The 22,975-nt window shown below is 49.4% G+C and overlaps 1 protein-coding gene and 1 non-coding gene across 5 annotated transcripts in view; both read right to left on the reverse strand.

The window, feature by feature from the left end:
- Window positions 1-22,743, reverse strand: part of DAPK2 (death associated protein kinase 2) — a 118,807-nt gene extending 96,064 nt beyond the window's left edge. Inside the window, exons 1-2 of one of the 4 annotated variants that reach the window (XM_044229884.1) lie at window positions 22,644-22,735; window positions 15,967-16,064 (exon numbers count right to left, since the gene is read on the reverse strand). In XM_044229884.1, coding sequence (XP_044085819.1) covers window positions 15,967-16,064; window positions 22,644-22,715 — 170 coding nt within the window. In that variant the 5' untranslated portion in view covers window positions 22,716-22,735. Of the gene's footprint in view, window positions 1-15,966; window positions 16,065-22,147; window positions 22,226-22,499; window positions 22,602-22,643 lie in introns of those variants that run through there. The other 3 variants (XM_044229880.1, XM_044229883.1, XM_044229882.1) reach the window with 3 other exon arrangements.
- LOC122894882 lies at window positions 10,355-10,461 on the reverse strand. Its single transcript, XR_006381888.1, has one exon. It is a non-coding gene; the product is annotated as a U6 spliceosomal RNA (small nuclear RNA).
- Window positions 22,744-22,975: the final 232 nt, after the last annotated feature.

The raw sequence follows: 22,975 nt of genomic DNA on the forward strand, positions 1-22,975 counted from the left end.
ACTGAGCAGGGAGCCCGATTCAGGGCTTGATCCCAGGACCCTGAGATCATGATCTGAGCAGAAGACAGACACCTAACCGACTAAGCCACCCACGCACCCTACATCCTTCAGTTTAATCAACCAGGCACTTATTCCTGACTCTGTGTCTAACAGATGATAGGGAAGACATAGCTTCGACATAGTCCTGAATCACTTTCCCTGCAAAGAGGACACGAAAGCAGCAGTGAAAAGCTAAGGCAAATAAGTCAGAGCCATATACCTGCCGGCACAGAGTAATCACCCCAGTCCCAGTTAACATCTGGCTATGGGGCAATCTCACATCAACAACAGAAAAGGCCCAACACTGTCATCAGTCAATGAGCGCCTGCTGCCATTAACAGTTTAAGTTCTATTCTCAGTTAATGGCCGTGTTCCTCAAAGTCCAACGCAGTTTTCCCAGACTTATTTTGGGAAGCTCTTGTTGAGAAAGAGCTTCCTAAAGCCAGCATTAGTGGGAATTAGGACTTGAGCTAGAATACATACAGGTATGTGTCACTTCACCTAACAGACAGGATCCCTAGAGTGAACTTCGCCTGACTCCCAGCCTCCTTCTCCATCCAGATCCCATGAACATTTCTTCTAGCTTAAAACCAGCAAAAAGTCCAAACATCTGAGCATGAAATACTTAAAAAGCAATATGTTCTTTATAACATAAGAAGTACATGTTGAATGTTTTTTTTTGAAGATACAGAAAAGTATACATAAAAAACTGTTGTGGGGCGCCTGGGTGGCTCAGTGGGTTGGGCCTCTGCCTTCGGCTTGGGTCATGGTCTCAGGGTCCTGGGATTGAGCCCCACATTGGGCTCTCTGCTCAGCGGGGAGCCTGCTTCCCTCTCTCTCTGCCTAGTTGTGATCTCTTTCTGCCAAATAAATAAATAAAATCTTTAAAAAAAAAAAAAAAAAACTGTTGAATCATCCACAATCCTACCCTCCCCTCCTTCCCTGCCCTGGCCAGGCCTGTGGCCAATACCATTACATCGGCTAGCGTAGATTTTTGTCCATCCTGTGTTTGCTATCCTGGACTTTCCCATGGCTTGCCAGCCAGAACCAGTCATCTCGCTTCCAAGGGACCCACCCCCTGCAAACATACCTTGCATGCTCCTGTCCCTTTGGGAAGCTCTTTACTTACTGATATCTGGAATGCCCACCCTTCCAATCAACCTATCTGAATTTCAACCACCCTTCAGTGCCCCACTTTTTTCCTACCTCCCAAAATCTTCATCGGCTATGTCAGGTCATGGAGGTAGCCATGTTCTAAACTGGAAAAAGGGAACTGCGGACCAGAGAAGAGGAGAAATGTGACCAAGGTCATGGCGCAAAACCAGAAGAGAGACTACAGAGTGGAGCCAACTGAAACCAAACTCATCTGAACACTTATGCTGCATTACCTCACGTGGATCACTGTGTGAGGCACTAGGAAGTAAAATAGAGTGGCCTCCAGACCCTGTGATCAGAAAACTCACCAGACTGTGACCTGGTTTGGGACAGCTTTTCATCAAGGGGTAGCACAAAACTCAGTGAAAGCTGACTTGCGGGCAAATAATGACAAGGGTGGCCGCATGTGTTGTGTGACTGTAGCCACTTCCAACCCAGCCCACAGTCAGCAGTCAATGCGCAGGCAATTGTCTGGGTGGGCCTCTAAGAGGAAGCGGCTGGAACAAGGCTCCATGCTCGGGTGAGAGTGGATAACACAGGGAAAGCCTGCTACTCGAGTTCTGTGAGGGAAAGGTAGTCACTGGAAGGATCCATGCAGGAATGGGAAGTGAGCCTAGAGGCCACAAAGGCATTAGCTCGTGGAATCAGGCCTCCTCAGTGGCCACTCCATTCCCTCCTCACCCTCTGAGTCAAGTCTCAGAGAGAGGCCATTTAATTGGCTTTTAGCTAAGTTATCATGGCTCCTAGTAGGCAGAGCTGTTTAAGGCCAGCCATCTCATAGGATACTAGCTAGCCAATGAATGGGTCACTTGGGGTCAATCCGGAGCTACCCCTGCACAAGGAGCAGCCCAGTTCTACTCTACCGGGAAGGGGGCAGTGAGGGGCATGGGGTAGGGGAGAGGGAAGAGAGTAGTTCTAGCAAGAAAGGAATGTTGAGTACAGTAGACACCACGCACAAGCAGGGGTGGGGAGGTCAGGGGGGAGGAGGTGGGTTGCATGGCATCTCAGCAGGGGTCTAGTGTGAGCAAAGGCAAAGAGGTAAGATGAACATAGCCAGGAGAGGATAATACAGAGATTTGCTCCTTCAGGAGTCTCATGATCAAATGAGGTAACAGAGAAGCTGCCCTACCCAGTTCCTCCCTGTAAGGCCTTCAAAACAACTGACTACCAGGCTTTTAGCAAAATGGATGAACATATTGTGACCATTTGCTGGACACTTCCCAAATGCCAGGCCATGCCCTTACATCTATGGCAGGAATGGGGAAAGTGGTATTTTTTTTTAAGATTTTATTTATTTATTTGACAGAGAGAGATCACAAGTAGGCAGAGAGAGAGAAGGAAGCAGGCTCCCTGCCAAGCAGAGGGCCCGATGCAGGACTCGATCCCAGGACCCTGAGATCATGACCTGAGCTGAAGGCAGAGGCTTAACCCACTGAGCCACCCAGGCACCTGGAAAGTGGTATTTTGAAAGCTGCTCCAAGCTGTTACCATGGAGAGAGAAGACTCCATCATGGGGGCCCTGTGGGTACAGGTCAGAGATAGCTTTTGTATGGGAAAAACTTTAAAGGGCCTTTGATTCAGGATAAAAACAAAAACAAACAAACAAACAAAAAAAAAAAACAGGGTCCACTCAGGGACAGGTTGTAACAACAAGGAGCTAACCTGGCTGCATCTGAAGGAAAAACAGGTCTCCATTGGTTAGTAAGTATGAAGGATGGTAGCAGATTTGGGCCCCAGAGAGGGGTCCTAGAAGGCCCCAGCATCAGGGCAGAGGCCAGGTATCAAAGGAGCAGAGGGGTCTGCTACCACCCTTTAAGCCATCTCTGTGGAGAAATTCCTCTCATTACCCCCAAGCCTTGTGTGAAACTCAGCATACTCTGCAACCAATCTTGGTGGTGGGGGAGGCCCTCAGAAATGGGCCCGAGTCCATGTGTGCGACAAGGTCACAGAGGGAGCCCAGCCTTGTCTCCAAGGAGGAAGGGGCCCCTGAGCCCAAGGCCCTGAGACATGGAGGAGGATGTGAGTCCTCCTTGGGGAGAGCCTGAAACACTAGATGAGGAGGAGGACTTCCTGTTACCCAGGAATGGAATGCTCATTATTCTTATTTGGACATTAAAGAATGGGACTCCAGAAGGCTGGAAAACATGGAGAGACTCAGACTCTACCATGTGGTATTTCAACAATCCTGTGAGACGGGGACCATCTTAGGACGAGGAAACAGAGCCTACAAGAGTGCAGCTGCCTGAGGTCTAAAAGCTCACAGTGGCAGAGTCAAAGTCAAACCTGGGCCTGGGGGCTCTCACACCCAGAAGGGTCCTTGCCAGGTTAGGGCTCGTCAGTCTCCTGCCCTGAGCCTGTTCTCCTGTCGACACCCCTCCGCTGCCCTTCTCCCCCTCTGCCCTGTCTTCTCAGCTGGGAGAGAAGTGGGGCTCTCCTCCAAAAGACTGGTAGGAATGCTTTGCCTTCTAGAACCGCACTGTAGCTAACCTTGCCCCTTTAGCTTGTGGGTCCTGCCCAGGGTGCCAAATTAGCCTCACCCCGAGAAAAGAAGGACATTTCATCACCCTCCAGGCTCTGTGGCCAGGCCACCAGGGGCCAGTAGCTCAGGATTCAAGATTAGGGTCCTCAGGGTCTCAGGGTTAGATGTTGGCCACCAAGGGCCAGGGATGAGCAGGGTGGCAGTGCCAGCCCTAGAGACACACCAGATGCAGGACAACTGCGCTCTCAGCAGCTCTCCTCTAATAGCCCACAAAGAGTAGGAAACAACTGTATAGAACTCCCTCCCTGTCCTCTGGAGTGGGCCTGAGGGTCTCAGGCAGAAAGAAAATTCTGGGCAACTTGGTACCTCAAAGGGAGCACCAGGCCAGGAGTCAGAGTCATGGGCTTAAATCCCAGCTCTGACACTTACCATGGCAAGTCAGCCAAGCTCACTAAACTCCAGCTTCCTCATCTGCAAAATGGGAGAAAGAAAAATAAAAAAAGCTGGAATCCCTCAAAAAATAAATAAATAAATAAAAATAAATAAATAATAAAAAATAAAAAATAAAAAAAAAAATGGGAGAAAGACCTATCACCCCATAGGCTGCAAGAGGATTAACCCAGGTAACGAACCCCTGTGGCTAGTGCAGGACCAGATTTAGAGGAGACACTCAATTCCTAATGCCCAGAGTGCCTTTCCCTTCTTCCCACTCCCGCTTCCCACTCTCTGAGAAGGGCAGGATTAACTTAGTGACTCTGAAACCACTTTCTTGGAGGTTCCTCACAAGCTCTGAGAGGGAGGGCAGGGAAGAGGGACAGGTAGACCTCTGCTTACCCCTTCTTCCTTCTTTTCCATAATGGCCCTTTCAGACTTTGATCGGTTTACAGCCTGTCCCCACCCCATAATAATCCACTTTTGAAAAGTCTTGTTGCAGGGTACCTAGGTGGCTCAGTGGGTTAAGTCTCTGCCTTCAGCTCGGGTCATGATCTCAGGGTCCTGGGATCGAGCCCCACGTCTGGCTCTCTGCTCAGCAGGGAGCCTGCTTCCCCCTCTCTCTCTGCCTGCCTCTCTGCCTACTTGTGATCTCTGTCTGTCAAATAAATAAATAAAATCTTTAAAAATAAAATAAAATATAAGTCTTGTTGCTGGGGCACCTGGGTGGCTCAGTGGGTTAAAGCCTCTGCCTTCGGCTTGGGTCATGATCCCAGGGTCCTGGGATCAAGACCCTCATCGGGCTCTCTGCTCCGTGGAGAGCCTGCTTCCTCCTCTCTGTCTGCCTTCCTCTCTGCCTACTTGTGATCTCTCTCTGTCAAATAAATAAATAAAATGCTTTAAAAAAAAGTCTTTTTGCTTAAATAGTAAACTCTACTGAAATAAATCAGGAGTAGTCAAATTTTTTCACAAAGAGCCAGATAGTAAATAGTTCCTGCACTGTGCACCAAGAAGCAAAATCAAGGTATGTGTATAATGAGGAAGAAAACAACATCTACACAAATTTTCAGTTGATGAAATTTAAAATATAATAAGGAGTTTTATTTTATTTTCATTTTGTGTGGTTTCGGTAGTACAGATCTTCCAAGGAGAAGAATGGAACATTTTGGGGGGAAGAACAATATTTTGTTTATCTGGGGTCCAAAGTCAATGTTTCCTCTCACCAAATCTGTTGGAACTCTTCATCTGTAAAACCTGTTCATAGTTCCAAGGCCACTCAAACAGGTGGCAGACCAGGTATAGCTTCAGGGCTCTAGTTTTCCATCCCCTGGTCTAGACAATGTAGGAGCCCTTGCAGATTGGAGTTCTTAGGCTCTAAAGGCTGGTGAAGACTGCTTGGGAGTCTGGGGCAATCCCCCAGAGAGTCACTGAAGGCCACAGCCATCACCCCTGTGGGAAAATCTAGAAGTTTCAGGGTCTCCCACGACCTCCCACCTGCACTGCCAGAGGCTGGGTTGGTTTACTGCAGCTAAGGGAATGAGTACCTCTGGACCAGATTCCTACCACTAGCCTTGCCTCTTCTCCTTCATGTGGGTTTCCTCAGCAAGAAGTATAGGGAAACAACACTCTCTTCTCCTCTGCCCTCAAAAGCAGTCCCCTCCCCAGGAAACTGCTCTGCCAGAGCTCTCAAAAAGCATCCAGCCAGTTTCTGTAAGTATGGACAAAGACACGGAACCTTCTACTAGAGTTCTGTGGTCTGAAGACCTGTGTCACCTCTGCCTCTGAGGGGAGGGAGGCCACAGGGAAGAGCTCTCTACCTCTGGTCCTGGCAAGGCTGGGTCACATACCTTCCCCAAGCCTCACCGGCATCGTTTATAAAATGGGAATGATTATATTTGCCTTACCTGCCTTGTGTTGCTCTCAAAACTTCAAATTATCCAATGACTGGAAATGTAATGAAATATAAACACCATGAAGGAGGGCAAAGTCACAGAGAGAAACCAAGTTTGGAACTGAGGGAGAAGGACAGAAGACCTGACCACTTTAAATTAACCCCACTGTGAAAACACAAATGTTCCTTTACAAAACTCTCTAAGTACCAAAAGCACACAAAAACAATGAAAGCCTATCAACAAAGCCACATAGAAATAAGCACCTCCTGGTGACCTGGTAAACTGATTGAGTATCTAGTTTCAACCATTACACAAATCAGTCATAACCTTCGACCCGGTATTCCACCTCTGGGCATACGCCCAGCAGAAATAAGGCAAAGAGGAAAGTAAGCAAATGTGTCCACAGAAACATTTATTTTTAGTAGTGAGAAACAACAGGGGAAACTTAAGCACACTGGCAATGTCTCTACAGCAGAATGCTATGAAGTTAACAGATGTATATGGACTGTACTGTGTCTATTTATTTTTTTAAGGCTAGCATTCTTCAAAAATGTCAGAGTCATGATGGCCCTAAGGTACTGTTCCAGATTCAAGGAGACTAGAGGGATGCCTGGGTGGCTCAGTTGGTTAAGCGGCTGCCTTCGGCTCAGGTCATGATCCCAGCGTCATGGGATCGAGTGCCACATCGGGCTCCTTGCTGGGCAGGGAGCCTGCTTCTCCCTCTGCCTCTGTTGCCACTCTGCCTGTCTGTGCTCGCACTCTCTCTCTCTCTCTCTCTCTCTCTCAAATAAATAAAATCTTAAAAAAAATAAAATAAAGGAGACTAGAGATATGGCAACAAAACGCAGTGTATGGTCTGCACTGGATCTTGTTGTGCAGGGAGAAAACGGCCATAAAGAACACTAACGGAGGGGCTCCTGGGGAGCTCAATGGGTTAAGCGTCTGCCTTTGGCTGAAGTCATGATCCTGGACTCCCGGGATTGAGTCCCGCATCGAGCTCCCTGCTCAGTGGTGAGTCTGCTTCTCCCTCTCCCTCTGTCCACCCCTCTGCTTGTGCTCTCTCTCAAATAAGTAAATAAAATCTTTAAAAACAAACAAAAAATAACACTAATGGAATCATTGACAAAACTGGAATGAGGTTGACAGTGTAGATAAAAATATTATATCAGAGTTAAGTGTCCCGAAGCTGAAAACTGTTCTGTAGATATGGAAAAGAGCAGTCACACCCTTAGGAGATCCATAATCAAGTTGTAGGGGATAAAGAGGCATCATGTCTGCAAAGTGCTTTCAAGTGGTTCAGAAGCAATAACAGATGGTCAGATAGACAGAAAGGAAGGAGAAAGGAGGGAGAGGAGGGGGAGACGGGGAGGGAAGGACGGACGAAGGGACAAAATGTTAAAAATCAGTGCATCTGAATAAAGGATATGTGGGATTTCTGTATTCTGATAACTTTTTTATTAAATGTGAAATTATTTTGAAGCAAAAAATGCTTAAGTTATAAGGACTCGGGATACATGGAACAGTGTGAATAAAACAAGGTCGAGTGGAAAACAACACAACACAAATATCCATGCTGGTGGTGAAGTAGAAAAGAGAGTGTACACTGTAGATATAGGTATATAATGGTTTCAGTGACATCCCCCACCAGCTCTTAGAGTTTTCCTAATGCAAACTGAGCTCAATGACACCTACCCCTCAGGGCGAGCAATTTGCCCCGTGTGCCAGCTTCTGACAGAAGCGTGGGCAATGCAGCCACTTTGTTCGAGTGGCTCTGTGCTTTGTTTTCCTAACAATGGGTGATGAAAGCGCCTCCCTCCTTCTTCCATGGCCTCTGGCACCCAGGGCCCTCTGCGGTCGCCTGTCCTTCCGACAGCCCCACCCTTCAACCCCCACCATGTGTCCTCTTGCCCAAGCCCAGGCCTGCTGCTCCCCAGTCCCTGGCAGAGCCCTAATCTTGGAGTGGTTACCTGCCGTCTCCTGGACTAGACTGTGAGGAGCTGTCCTGCGCAAGTGATAACTTCCTCCTCTGAACAACTGGCACATGTTTTGGGGTCTCCCTATTAGCTCATGGCCTCATTTCATTTGAGGACAGCATCCCTGTGCCCCAGCCGAGCCTAAGCTCTTCTGGGGCAAGGCCTGAGCCCCAAGTGTCCTGTATCCATCATGGTGCCCATCGCCAGTAGGTGCCAGGAAGGATCATTGGACTGTGATAATGACCTAGAGTATGTACATGAACGTATGCATCCACACACCCCACTCATCTTTCAGAAACCACTGGCTTGCTCAGGGCATAGCGACGGCCCAAAGGCTACCTTGCCACTAACACCAAGCTGAGAGCTTCCTGGGCCTGAAGAAGACAAGCTTGGTGCTAGTGGCCTAGTGGCCAGGAAGCCTTTAGGCATGAGGGACAGAGTCCCCTGTAGAAGTTCTCTGAGCCTCAGTTTCTTCATCTGTGAAGTGGAAATGTGATCCAGCTCATACTGTTCTAGAACAATAGGAACTACCCGGCACAGACATTGATGTGACCCAGAAGATTCTTACCACATGTCAGCCTACGTTCACCTTCCCAGCAACAGGAAATATATGATCAGAAAGGCACAAAAATCCCAGCCCAGGGCAGCAGATAGGGCTCTGCCCAGCAAAGTTCCTGGCTTTTATTTCTGTCTTTCTCTGAGTTTTGCTGTGTTGCACAAAATGTAATTTCCCAGTTGACTTCTCCTTCATACGATAGATCTGAATTTCTTGAGGCAGGTACCTAACATTTTGGAGACTGAGTCTCTCCATCTGTAAAATGGAGCAATAACTACTTCATAGGATATGACAAGGATTAAATATAATATTGTGTCCAGGAAATGGAGGTAATTATTGCATTTTGTTTTCTGCTTGGTGTTTGCGAAATCCTGGACGTTTATGGATTTCAAGGCCTGTGGTACTAGGGACACGTGGCTGAGATTTTCTGCCTCAGATTTAACTCAGGGGAGGTTCCAGACAGCGCTGCTGCTCAGTGAAGGGTATCTGGGGGAGGGGAGCACTTCTCAAGTGTAAAAGGCCTGCTCTGGACACTACAGAGGGGAGCCCAGTCGGGAGGAAACCTCGGTGGGGAGATGGCTACGGGAACCCTTTCAGGTAACACGAAGTATGATGACCTGAGCACTTAATAGGGATGTGGGTCCAGAATAAGGGGTAATTAAATACACAGAAGGGGATAGAGTAGGTTGGGGTGGGTCAGACAGCTTTGCTGGGGAGACACCATTTGACCTAGACCTTGAAGGAAAGAGCAAGGAGATGTCACATAGACATCTCAGAAGTTGTTGGACTCTCTGGCCTCCATCTCAGTGCTACAGTGATACTCAAAATAAGAACCTGGGCGGGGAGGAGAGAGGCGATGGGGCTTAAGGAGAGCGTTTGTCATGGTAAGACCTGGGGGTTGCATGGAGGTGTTGAATCACTCTATGGTACACATGAAACTAGTATTACATTCCCTGTTAACTAACTGGAATTTAAATACAAATGTAAACAAACAGAAAACAAAATAAGAGAACCTGCCTTCAAAGAGCAGACAGCCTGCTACACACAAATGTGAGAGAGGCCTCACCTAGGCAGTCCCAGGGCCATGAATGCTACCCTGCTCTCCACGGCCTCCCCAGCCTGCCCAGTAGCCCAGCACCGGAGGGAATGTTAGCTCTGAACATATGTGCCTCAAGCAGACACAAAAGAGGAGGGGCGTGTGGGCATGAGAAGTAGCCCTGGAAAAATAAGAAGGTAGAACTCAGAAATAAAAATAGTTGCTGAGTTAAGGCTGCTAATCTCTCATTGGCTTAACTTGCCTTCTTCAGTTCTTTATGTTAAAAAAAAAAAACTTTCATCCAAAATAAGTCTCATAGATCTCTATATAGTGCTATAAGAAGATAGTCAATGTATTTCATTAAGCGAAAAAACAAAGTTGTAGATTGCTATGGTCATGTGATCCCATCTGGGTCCCTGTATACACTTGCTTTACTTAGAAAAGTTCTGAAAGGTGACAGAAGAAAAATTATCATCAGAGTCCAGCTGTGGGCATGAGACAAGGCAGGAGGGTGGAAGGAGGTGACTTTTTTTTGAACTCTTCAGAACTTTACGACATTTGCCATGCATTGCTTCTATAATTTAAAAAGGAAAATTTTAAATTAAAAAGAAATAATAAAAGCTCCTTTGCTTCAGAGGTCACCTCAGAAACCCTTTTCCCAAGGACTGAGACAGGTCAACCTAAACACCTGCTATTGTAGTTTCCTGTAGTGCTTTGTGGCTAGACTGGGCTATAGAACCCATAGAACCCAGCCTGGGTTTTATACATTCCTGGAGGTCTTGTTTCTCTCCCCAAAGAGGTTTCCCTGGCTAAACTGAGTATGTGATCTTTGCGCAGGGGCCATGCTAATCTTCTCTGTATCGTTCCAATTTTAGTATATGTACTGCCGAAGCGAGCACAACTGAGTATGTGATCTTAACCACAGGGAACCCCATCAGGTAACTCGGGTCTGTCAGGCAGCCCTATCAATATGGATGTCACAGGGAATTCCTTAGTGCTGCTTAGGGAGGGCGAGCCTGGAGAACAGTGACTCCTTCCCTGGCCCAAGACTCCTGGCCCTACAAAAGGGGATTCTGTACGTTACATGCCTCGCAGGGCACCTTGCACACATAAGCCTCCTGTAAGTACCAGGGCTTGTGGCTGGTGTCTTCGCCAGCAAAGAGGAGAGGGGGTGAGGGGTACATGTGGGGTCATGATGGGGGAGGCTCTTGGATAGAGCTGGAGCTGCAGAAAAAAGTTGAATGAACATATTGGTAAATATTTGTCTGTTTACTGAAGCCAGCACAGTGTAGTTGAAAAGCTTCTTTAAGCTCCACCTTCTATGTTGCTTAGTCTGTGACCTTGGACAAAATCACCCCCCACTTCATCAGCCTCACTTTCCTTGTGTATAAAATTGAGATTGGTACTAACTTCTTGTTGAGATCCAGTTCAGCATAACGTTTTATGATTTTATGTTAATGTAACAATCTAAGTAAAGGAAAGTAATATAAGCACAAGGAAAGAAGAAAGCACTGATCATTATAGGACAGACATCAAATACATTAAAATAGTTTCTATTCTTGGGCGTACATTCCCAGAGGGAGGGCTTATCTACCAGTGCCCTTCTTCTGAGGAACACCACTCCTTCCCAAATGCTCACCTTCCTGACCCTGACACTGCTACCCTACCCTCAGGGTCAAACAGAAAAGACCACCCTGATATATATTCTCCCCACTCACCAGAAACATTTAAATGAGAGCCAAAATGAGTTTGTGCTTTGTGAGTTCTTAGGGTGTGGTAACCAGAAGAGTCAGACCACCTGTCCCCACCTCTGAGTGACCTTGGACAAGTCACTTCCCCTCTCTGGTCCTAGCCTTAACTAAAAAGGAGGAGTTGGGTGGGTTTTTCTTTGTAAGTCCTGCTCTCGCTCCCCTATTCCCCTGCTCTACCTAGCCCCAGGTACCAAGGGTGGGAGAAGCCAGAATCTACAGGCCAGCATTACTCCAAGCATTCCCAGAAATAGAAGATGATCTCCAGCATCCCCAGCAGGCTGGTCCCAAAATGGGAGCACAGCCAAGTGTCTGTACTCGGTGCCATGAGCCAGAAATCAGGCAAGATGCAGGAGCTCAAACGGGGCCACAGCCCAGGACCCTCCAGCCACGGCACGCTGTCCTGATCCAAAGGCGGATTCTGCAGCTTTTCTCACAGGTGTCCTCTTACTTGTAGGATCAAGACATATAAGGCCTCTGAAGGAATAAAAAACTTGTGCTTTGGGCACCAGACCAGGACCAGGAGGAGAGTGAAAGATTCCTTGTTGGTTAATGCATGGTTTTAATTAAGGTTTCACACGCCTACAGGAAGATGGACCTAAACATGTATGACTTGATATAGTTCCATGAAAAGAATGCATCAGTGAAACAAGCACCTAGGTGAAGAAACAGAACGATACCCACCCCCCCGGAAACCTCCCTCATGCCCCCTTCCAGTCCCTAGTTCTTCAAGAATAAGCACTATTCTGGCTTTTAACACCACTGATTGATTTTGCCTGTTTTTGAACTTGACACAAATGGACTTAACGCAGCATGGACTCATTTGAGTCTGGCTTCCTTTGTTCAACATTGGTTTTGTGAGCATGGAAACCAGTGTCAGTCATGTTCACTTGTGCACAGTAAGGACTTGAATGAGGAGTTAAAATCAGTAAGACATCATGGGTCTAGCCTAAGTTGCTCACCGAGAGCTGAGGAAGCCAGGTTTATGCTCTTCCCAAAATAAGAATGACTCAACCCCATTCTTCCTGCAGACTCCCTCCTAGGGGGCTGCAGAGGTGAGAGGCAGGGCCTCAGTGCCCCAAACAAACTTCAAAGGCCAGAATCTCTTGTTCATTGAACACTTACCCCATGCCTGGCCCTGGGAGGGGCACCAGAGACTCAGCAGCTCACTTAATCCCCGCAACCATGGGCTACATACTGTTGTTATTCCTCTCCAATGGGTACAAGAACAGAGTCCCAGAGAGGTTGAGTAAGTTGTCCTAAGGTTGCACAGCTAGGAAGGGGACACAAATTCCCATCTGTGTTGACCCCTAAGGCCTAACATGGCCACCACTCTGTGCGGACAGGGGGCTCACTGGCTGGCTCTGGCCTCCACCCTTGTCTCCAACCCCACGTACTACTGCTTGCCCACAGCTCATATTTCAGCAGGCTCTACCCCACCTTTGAACCTGTGTCCATGCTGTTGCCTTTGCCTACATGTTTACCTCTCAGCTTTTAAATGAACAGTCACTTCCTCTGAGCAGCAGTCCCTGACCAGTTGGTCTCAAATTTGTGCCCTATACTCTCACAGTCCCTCCTGCTCTCCCCTTGCACAGCCCTTAACATATGTTATTTAAAAAGTTATCCCTTTTGGGGCACCTGGGTGGCTCAGTGGGTTAAGCCGCTGCCTTCAGCTCAGGTCATGATCTCAGAGTCCTGGGATCAAGCCCCGCATCGGGCTCTCTGCTCAGCAGGGAGCCTGCTTCCTCCTCTCTCTCTGCCTGCCTCTGTCTGCTTATGATCTCTGTCTGTCAAATAAATAAATAAAATCTTTTTAAAAAAAAAAGTTATCCCTTTGGGTCCCCTGTTCATGGGGTTATTACCTTTCTTCACCAATGGATCACAAGCTTTAAAAGGACAGGGATGTGTCTGTCTGTTCACCACTGCCTTGGACAGTAGCCGGCACACAGTAGCTCCTCAATGGCAAGTTAAGTGAAGAAAAGGAGAGGAGGGGAGAAAAATAGGACTGTCTCTTCTGAATCGGAGCACTCATCTGCAGACAGCTCTAGCTCCAGCCTACTTATTGCTCCCGGCAAGACCTTCCCTCCTCCCTGAGCCCCGGTCTCCTCAGTTTTCAGATGAAGAACCTAGAAAAAAGGATCTCTAAAGGCCTTCTAGCTCATCTGGCCTCCTGACCACAAACCCTAGGAGGTCAAGCCATTCCAAAGGCCTCAGGGTTCTGCAGCCTCTTACCCATACCATGTCAGAGGCGGGGTTGGCGGGGTGGAGGGAATCCAAAGCTTCCAGGCTGTGAGGTACAGACCCACTCACCCTGTGAGGTACAGACCCACCCACCGGAGAACAAGAGGCCTCTTCCAGCTCTAACAGCCCTGATACACAAAGGTGGGGAGAGACAGGACTAAGAAGGAATAATAGGTGAATTCCCTAATAACCGGTCTTGACTTCCTTCTTCAGAGCCCCCTACCCCAACAAGGTCCCTTCCAACTCTGCTCTTGGCATGTGCATGGCTGCACCCACTGCCAGGCCGGAGCTCCAGGAGAGCAGAAACTCTTCGTGTTTTGCTCATCTTTGTGCCCAGAGCACTTGGCACAGACCCCTCCATGTAGGATGTGGCTGAGGTGAGGCTACTGAATCAAATGCCATGGGCAGGACCTACCAGGGTCTGCTGCTAGGCTTGCCACCTTCCCCCGCTGGGAAGGACCTGGGAGCACCACGTCAGGAGAAGCACGTGGCTTCCCATTCAGAGGTGGACTCCCACTGACCACCTCCTCACCTCTGGCCCTGTCTTCTTCCTATACCTTCTCCAGGCCCTGGATCGTCAGTGGCAGTCAGCTCAGACAGAAGGCTAAGGACTCGTGCCCCTCCTGGATCTCTGCAGGCCTTCGCTCCCCCACCCAGCCAGTCAGCCAGGACAAGTGCTCCCTAGGCTTGAAGTAATGCACCCTCTTCATGAAGTAAGCCTCCTCTGGCTTTGAAGCTTTTTCTGTTTTGTCTTTAAAAATAAAAGTAAGAGATGGAGCACCTGGGTGGCTCTGTCAGTTGAGCATCCAACTCTGGATCTCAGCTCAAGTCATGATCTTGGGGTTCTGGGATCAAGCCTCGCATCAGGTGCCACACTCAGGGGTGGTCAGCCTGAGGATTCTCTCTCTTCCTCTCCCTCACCCCCTTCCCCAAACATTCTCTCTTTCTCTCTCTCTCAAATAAATAAATTTTTTAAAATAATAAAAATTTTAGGGGCGCCTGGGTGGCTCAGTGAGTTAAAGCCTCTGCCTTCGGCTCAGGTCATGATCCCAGGGTCCTGGGATCAAGCCCCACATCAGGCTCTCTGCTCAACAGGGAGACTGCTTCCCCCTTTCTCTCTGCCTGCCTCTCTGCCTACTTGTGATCCCTCTCTCTCTGTCAAATAAATAAATTAAAAATCTTTTTAAAAATAAATACATACATATTTTTAAATAAATAAATAAATAAATAAAAGTAAGAGAATATTGGGCCTGAATCCAAGAGTTCTATAAAGAGGGAAGGCCTCCTGTTTGCGTCATGGATATAGTGACGGCCTTCAACCCCCACATTTTTATTCTTCTAGGTATGTGAGGGGGTGAGGCTGGGTGTACTGGTGGGCTCACAGGAGTATGCAAGTGCTGTACTTATTGGAAAAGGCATAACAGGTGTGCAGGTACAAACTGGACTGGCCAGACCTTGGCCATGTCACTCTCCAGCTGGGCAACTTTGGGCAGTTTGCTTAAACTCTCTGGACCAGCTTCCTTACATGAAAAATGAGAGTGAAATTCAGACTCTAGTGCTGGTGTTCTGTAATCACTGAAGAGCCATTTAAATATTAGCAGATTCTAGAAACGGAAGGCAAGAAGAGAGCTTTGGGGGGCGTCTGGGTGGCTCAGTGGGTTAAGCCTCTGCCTTCGGCTTGGGTCATGATTTCAGGGTCCTGGGATCCAGCCCCAAGTCAGGCTCTCTGCTCAGTCGGGAGTCTGCCTACTTGTGATCTCTGTCAAATAAATGGATAAACTCTTTTAAGAAGGAGAAGGAGAAGGAGAAGAAGAAGAAGGAGAAGAAGAAGAAGGCGGCCTCGGAACATCTTCATTTCTTTCCACACAGTAACTACTTTAAGAACTCAGAATTCATCCCTGGCTGCATTTGGGATTTAGCCAAGCTAAAAATGCAACCGATAACTCAGATCCTAGGAACCTTCCTGATGAGGCTTGAGTGGCCTCTTAACTCAAGACAAATCCATTTTCAGGAGGATTACTTCACCTCCCATTCAGGCACTGGGCTTATGAAACAAAATCCCAAGAGCCATGGAGAATCCCAAGTGGGACTCAGAGAAGAAAACCAACAGGCCAGGTGTCGGTCCAGAGTCTGGGGAGGGCTTTGTGAGCAAAGGAACAGAAACAAGAATCCTTAAGATTTGCCCTTACTGTCAGCCAGGCAATTCGGAAACCACAGGGCCCAAGAATTGTAGTCCCTTCCACTGGCAAGTCGTTATTTCCACAGAGACTGGTATTTGCAGAGCCACACCTGAAGATGAATTCCTCAGGATTGTTTTTAAAGCTTCCCAGGAATTGCATGACAAGCCCGTGCTTACCTGATCAAGCAAACACTGCCCCAGGAGAGGCGTCCCCTCCACCTCTCCCAGCCTCTTACCTGCCCAGCTCCTCTCCGATGTCATAAAAGTCCTCCACCTTCTGCTGCTTGAACGTCTCCATGTTTGGGCTCCTCATTGAGGCCTGGAGCATACAGCCCTGAAACCAGAGGAAACCTGAGGTCAGGACAGCCAGGAACATCGGCACAGGCCTAAGAGTCTGGGCCTAAAAGTAATCGGCTGCACAAGAGCTCATAATTTAAAGATAATCCACAGCCCTAGTTCCTCAAGGACTAGCCTGCCCAAGCCTATTCTCACCAGTGACTGACAACGTATGGTTCTTACTGATTTCTATCAATTTGAACCTGTTACGGAGACAGGAAAGGAGGCCTCCTCACTTATTTAGATCTGCTCTAAACACGTTCAGAGAAACAGCCCCATGGCCAGCGTCAGTGATTTGTTCTCGTGAAATTCAGGCTGGCTGAGAAAAAGAGGCAGCCACAAGGCAGGAGAGAGAACGCTCATCTTTGAGTCAGAAGTTCTGGGTTCGAGTCCCAATTGCCTGAGTCATTTAAACTGCCACACTTAGCTTCCCCATCTGCTAAACAGGTTTAACCTGTTAAAAACCTGCAAATCATGAAATTACTTTGTAAACTCTAAAATGCAGTGGAAATGTAAGGGATTATCATGACCTCAGCTCCCGGAGGGGCTGCGCCACCCAGATGTGAGTCTAAACTGATTTGTAAACTCTCACTCATCACTCCAAGGGAAAGAGGGACAGGAGTGGCGAAGCAAATTATAGGAGGCACCAGCAGTCAGGAGCTGGAGGTTCTGATTCCAATGCAGCCCACAACTAGCTCTGTGACCTCATCTCTTGTCAGAGAGCCTCAGAGACCACATCTATAAAATGGACCAACTGCCTGCCCAGAGCCCCTCAGTGAGAGCCAGAGGACAACCCTGAGCCATGGGGAGCGTTCACCACCCTACCAGAAGAAGACTGTTTGCATCCTCCCCTGGGATCTCCCTGCCCCAAAAAGCTCACCCATTCCTGGGACAGCCCCATGCCACCCTGGACAGCACCCCAAGGGAAGGACCCAGGGCACAGTCTGCAAATGACAATGTTACAACCAGCTGCCTATGGCTGTGTCTCTCAAGGGTCATTAGCACAGGCCCCTCCAAGCTCATTTTGGCGAGCATTGGCAACTTTTCTTCTGCCTGGCAATCAGATACCAACCACACCCAGGGCCCCATGAGCCCCAAAAGACTGTTTTCACCAGGCTGGGTGGAGGCAGCCTCACACAAGGGTGTGTCTCATCGATGCCAAGTGGCTGAAGCTGTTCCAGCTCCCAGAGAATGTATACATTTCACACTCGTTCCTCCGGCGCTGCCCCCTGCACACCGTAGCTCTATTACCATGATGCCGCCTACCTCCCTCCCTCCCATGGGCTGCACATCCCTGAAGTCCCCCAGGCAGAGCCAGCCTGGCTCCTGAGCCTAACTCCCGGTCACTTGCCAAATTACTGCCTGTTGATGCCCATGGTCCAGCAGGCAGCCTCCCTCCTGCTCGGTCTTCACCCAGTGCTAGCCTGAGCCCAGCAGACATGGGCTACAAAAAAGAGCAGGTTCCCAGGGCCCCAGTTCTAGACTACCCTGGGTATGTAGCAGCTGTCTAACCCACACAGGCTGGCACCTTCTGGGCCTCAGTCTCCTCATCTGTAAACGCATATTTCACACAGCCGTGTATGGATCCATTTGTGATTGGGGCATAAACTCATAAGCAAATAAGAAAGGTGATTATTACTGTTAATACGTGACTCATCCTGGGCCTGTCTTAGTGTTTCTGCTTCCCACAACAATGGAGAAAAGCATTTCAATTCCCTTCTAGGGAAAAGGTTTTGGGATCCTCCTAGAAAGTCTGGCTTGACCAAAATCTGAAGCTATACCCCCTCACTCACACACACCCCAAATCCCCATCCTGGAAAATTTCCCGAGACTAGCCCAGAGGGTGGCAGAGGACAGCTATCTACCACCTTCTTTGGGGTCAGGCAGGTCCTAAGGGTGGGGAGGGGGTACTCATTTCACACACCTAGAGGGAAGCAGAAAATTCCAAAAAATTCTTCTGACAGATATCCTGAGACCAGTCCCTAGAACAGCAAAGACCCTCCCCAGAGTAGCTAAGATCCTCCATTAGACAACAGGCCAGCTCCATCTGCTCTCGGGAGCTGAGCTGGATTCAAAGCAGCCCCAGCACCCAGCAAAATGATGAGCCCCTGCATTGGGTTCCAGGTGTAGCCAGGGGCTAGGGGACAAGGGAGCACCTTAAGGACAAACTAGGACCACCAGTTTGGTCCCAACTAAACTTTCCAGCCTTAGTCCCCTGCCCCCACATATCCTAGCCAAATGAGACCATATTCCAGCCAAATGAGACCTTTCCCATTCCCTCAAAACTTTCACCCCTGCCATGCATCAGCTCAAGCTGGGCCCTTTCCATGAAAGTCCCACCCGGAGAACCCTCCCAGCAAAACCATTTCCTTCCCACAAGACCTGGCTCAAATGCCACCAACTCCGTGAGGCTCCATGACTCTATTTCTCATCAAAACAGATTAAATTCCCCCTCCCCCTTTAAATTCCCAGAGCGCTCTCTTCATACATTTTTAAGGTTAGAGCTTTCATATTTTGACTCATAATTGTCTGTGTCTAACCCCAAAGGAGAGGGCACAGACCCTACAGGCACACAGGACTGAGCTGGAATCTCAGCTCTATCACTTCTGCACATACTGAGCACAGGACAACTTTTCGGAGCTTCAAAAGACTGACATGGAAAATAAGTCTGGACAGTGCCTGTTGGTCACTGTTGGTGACTATGTGGAGCAGATAGAACTCTCAGACACTGCCAGGAGAAGCATATTCTGGGACAACCACTTTAGAAATCTGTTGGGCAGAGAAATGCATGTAGATGTTTTCCAGGATGGTCCATGGTAGAATGTTCACAGCAGCACTATTAGTAACAGCTACAAATTGGAAACAACCCAAGGGCCATCAGTAGAAGAATAGATAAGTAAATTGAGCTATACCCATACAATGGAATTATTCTATAACAATAATAAACTACCACTATGTGTAACCAAATGGATAAAATTCTCAAGCTGAAAGAATCCAGACACAAAAGACCACATACTTAAGACCACAAAAGACCACTTAGGCAAAACTCATCTATGGTGCTAAAAGTCAGAATAGTGGTTTACCCCTGGGTGGGGGGTTATGTCTGGGAAACGGGAGTTTCCGGGTGCTGGCAATGAATAGTATCTTGCTCTGGGTCGTGGTTACATGGATATGTGAAATGTGCACTTATTTTGTATGCAATCAAAATTTTACATAATAAAAAATGAGACTAAGATCTACATTATGACAAATGAGATAAACCTGTAAAATAACCTGCATAGTGTTTGGATGGTTCCAACAAATATGAATTCCTTCCTGCCTGCCTCCTGTCTTGGAGCCCCATCAGGGCAGTGGTTGTCACATTCTCACCTATGTCCCTCTGTCACTGCTGGTATATAATAGGCACTCCCTAAATATTTGTTGATTTAAATGTAGGGCCCAGCCTCCCTTCTCAAGGTCACTGCTCAGCCGCTTCATCAGGTAAAAACAACTAATAACAACTTAAAGCATTTTCCTAAATATCTCTCCCCAAGAGGAATTTGCATTTTATCAATTTATCAATTTTATCAATTTAGAGACATAAAACTAAAGGGGAGAAATTCCAAGGTGAAATTATAGTCACCAGTTAGGACCCAGAGAAGGCCCCAGGGCACAGGTACCTTTCTGGCCCTGAGAAGATGAAACAGCATGGCAGAGGGGAGGGACACAGCTACAGCTTTTGGTCAGCACAAGATGTCTGCTCCAGACATTCCAAGGGTGAAACCCACCTTCATGCCCACATTTCTCTTAATGGAATCACTAGGACTCACAATCCTGCCCTCAACCTTCATAATAGGCAACCCTTCTGAAGTTTAACACAGATTTCCTAGAACCTCACAAAAGGGAACCTCAAAGGTTATCCAGGGGCTTTTTAGACACCAGCATGAGGAAGGAGAGGTAGAGCATCTCCCCCTTTATCTATACAATAAGTTGAGGCTCTGGGTAAGAATTCACTGGTGGCAGGAGGAGCTTGACAAATCACTGCTATCTGGTCTATTATCCACTCGTTGTTGGTTTATTTTTTTTTAATTGTTTTTAAGATTTTATTTATTTATTTGACAGACAGAGATCACAAGTAGGCAGAGAGTCAGAGCAGAGAGAGAGGGAAGAAAGCAGGCTCCCCGCTGAAGACAGAGCCCAATGCGGGGCTCGATCCCAGGACTCCAGGATAATGACCTGAGCCAAAGGCAGAGACTTAAACCCACTGAGCCACCCAGTCACCCCTATAATCCACTCGTTTGACAAAAGAAGAAAATTGAGGTCCAGACAGGGGATGGGACTTAAAGTCCCACAACTAGCCCACTCCAGCTGTTCTTGTCTGGGCTTCTGAGGACAGCCCCCTCAACCCTCCAGTATAGCACCGGGGTTGGGGAAGCCAGTGGCCTCCGGAGGGACAACTTAGGAGGAAGCCTCCAAGGCTAGAGGATCACCCTGCAGGGAACCCTCTACCCTACTAAATCCTCTCACTCACTGACCCCAGCTCACTCTCCTGGTCATTTGGAGATCCTCATCCCACCTCACCCAGTGTCAGTCAGTGAAATGGGACCATTGCAAGGGAGCAGACAAGCTTGTCCTCTTATACCTTCCGCCACATTAGGAATCATCACACTCAGGCTGTGAGGAGACTGCCCACAGAAGGGAAGGAGCTCCGGCATTACAGAGCCCCTCCACGCAGTCAAGCCTCTGACCAGCCCCAATCAAACTCTGATGAGGAAGCGCGGGCCCAGAGATCAGCCATTTGCCTAAGCTGACATGAGAAAACCCATTTTTCTAACGAAGGTCCAGCTCCACTAGACAGCCTGCTCGTTCACCCTCACGTCTAATAAGGAGGGAAACCTCGGGGAGGTGATCAGGGTCAGTTCAGGTCTCATTCCTGCCGGCTGAAAACTTGCTCCAGACCAGCACACACTCACCCCCAACCATACGCACCCTGCACCCCCTGTCCAAGCCTCTTCCAAAGCAGCTGAATTATCAGTGGGGCCACTTTATGGTTAAATCGCAACTTGGGAGAAGAGCAGGACTCTGAAAGTACTGGTGAAGAGGCCAAGGCACCAGCTCCCCTTAGTCACCAGGAGTCTCCCAGAAATACCTTACATGGAGGCAGCTGGGAAACAGAGTCGGAAACCACAGCAGCAGCCCCCAGCTGCCCTCCACTGGTTTCTAGAGTACAAGGTGCCAGGGGCTGTTCTCTCCACCTGGCCCCAGGGACCTTCCCACCTGCTTCTGAGGCAACCAGCTAGGACTCCCTCTCTCCCAGGGTGCACCCCCAACCTACCACTACCTGCATGGCCTCCATGCTCACCTTTCTGGGACTCATTTTCTCACTCCTAAAGTGAGAACACTAATCGCCACCTCGCAAAGTTACGGTGAGGACCAGCCAGACCCACACATGCCAGGAGACGTCCACAATGCCTGGCCCAGAGTCAGGGTCAACTACTGACGACGCCCTCCTAAGCCCTTCTATCCCAGCCTGCTGCAAACTTACTGGCTACCCCCATTGCCTCCCTAGTGGCCCCGGGCCCATGACGACGGGAACCACAGCTTCATTCTGCCACAAGCAAGCTGACTGTGTGTGGAGCAGCCTTCTGGAATCACGTCCTTGTGCAAATGGGAGAGGAGGTGTGCGAGGTGGCTGCAGAGAAGACTAGCCCATCTCCTCCCGGACATCTGTAGTGCTCTCCCCTTCATGGGGGCCCTAAATTGATGAAAGTCTGTTTCCTATCTCCCACCCCTCCCCCGGTCCCGCCCTGGGTGCCAAGCCTCGGCCAGTCGCTCCCACCCCGTCCCTCGTCCCTAGGGTCAAAGTGCCAGGCTTCAGAGCGCGCCCGAGAGCACAGCGGACAGGCCGGGGGCCGGCCACAGCTCCCGAGGGCAAAGCCGGCCAAACCCCCCAGACGGGGGTGGAGGGGGTACGGTGTGAGGGACCCGGGCGGCGGGCTTCGGGGAATCCCAGAGAGCGCATCCCGGAGCAACCTGCCCCCGCTAGCCCCAGCCCCGCGCGCCCTGTCGGGCCCGTCGAGCCCGCATACGGGCGCTACTCACGGCGAGAGGCTGCGCTGGACGGGCACGGCGGACGCGACCGGGTGCGCGCCGCACGGCTCTGCTCTGCTCCCGGCCGGCTGCCCGCCCGCGGAGCCGCTGAGCAGCCGAGAGGGCGGAGCGGCGGCTCCGTCCCAGGCGCCGGCTGGAGGCGCGCCCGGCGTCCCGGGACGGGGGCTCGGGGCGCCCCCTACTGGGAGCCCCCTCTGGACCGCCCTGAGGTGAGCGTCGAGAGCCTCCTGCCAGGTCCCCAGACACCTCCAGGAGTGGTGGGGAGAGCCAGCAGCGAGACTCTTCCCGCGTCCTTAGCGTTCTGCCCCTCACAGGCTGTGTGGCCTTGGACAAGTCAACTAACCTCTCCAAGTCTGATCTGGAAATTGCTTTAAATGAGCCGATGATAATCTGCTATATCTTGGCACAATCGCTCAGAAAATGGTATTTCCTTGTCCTCTCACTCCCGATCCCTTGCCCACCCCTCCACCCCCCACAACGCACACACCGTGAGAGAGGAAGTCCCACGAGGGAATAGGCCGTTTCCTCCCTCCCAGCCGGGATGCTCTTCTGGGAACATCACCGCTGGCTTTCACAGCTGGGTGGGGGCTGAGAGGGAGAAGGACACTCCCCTTGTCCCCACCAACCCCCAGCTTGGGAGTGGCCTAACCTCGGGTGTCCTCTATGTCCCCTCCCCCAGCCTCTGCAGGGTTGGTGAGTGAAGCCCCCACATCACCGTCAAGCCTTCCTTAATAAAGGACTTGGCAGTGGATTCCTCCTCTCTGTCTTCTGCCAAAAATGCCAGGAAGGAAAAAAAAAAAAAAAAAGGAATGAGAGTGG

Source organism: Neovison vison, chromosome 13, assembly GCF_020171115.1.
Source record: "Neovison vison isolate M4711 chromosome 13, ASM_NN_V1, whole genome shotgun sequence".
Taxonomy (NCBI): Eukaryota; Metazoa; Chordata; class Mammalia; order Carnivora; family Mustelidae; genus Neogale; species Neogale vison.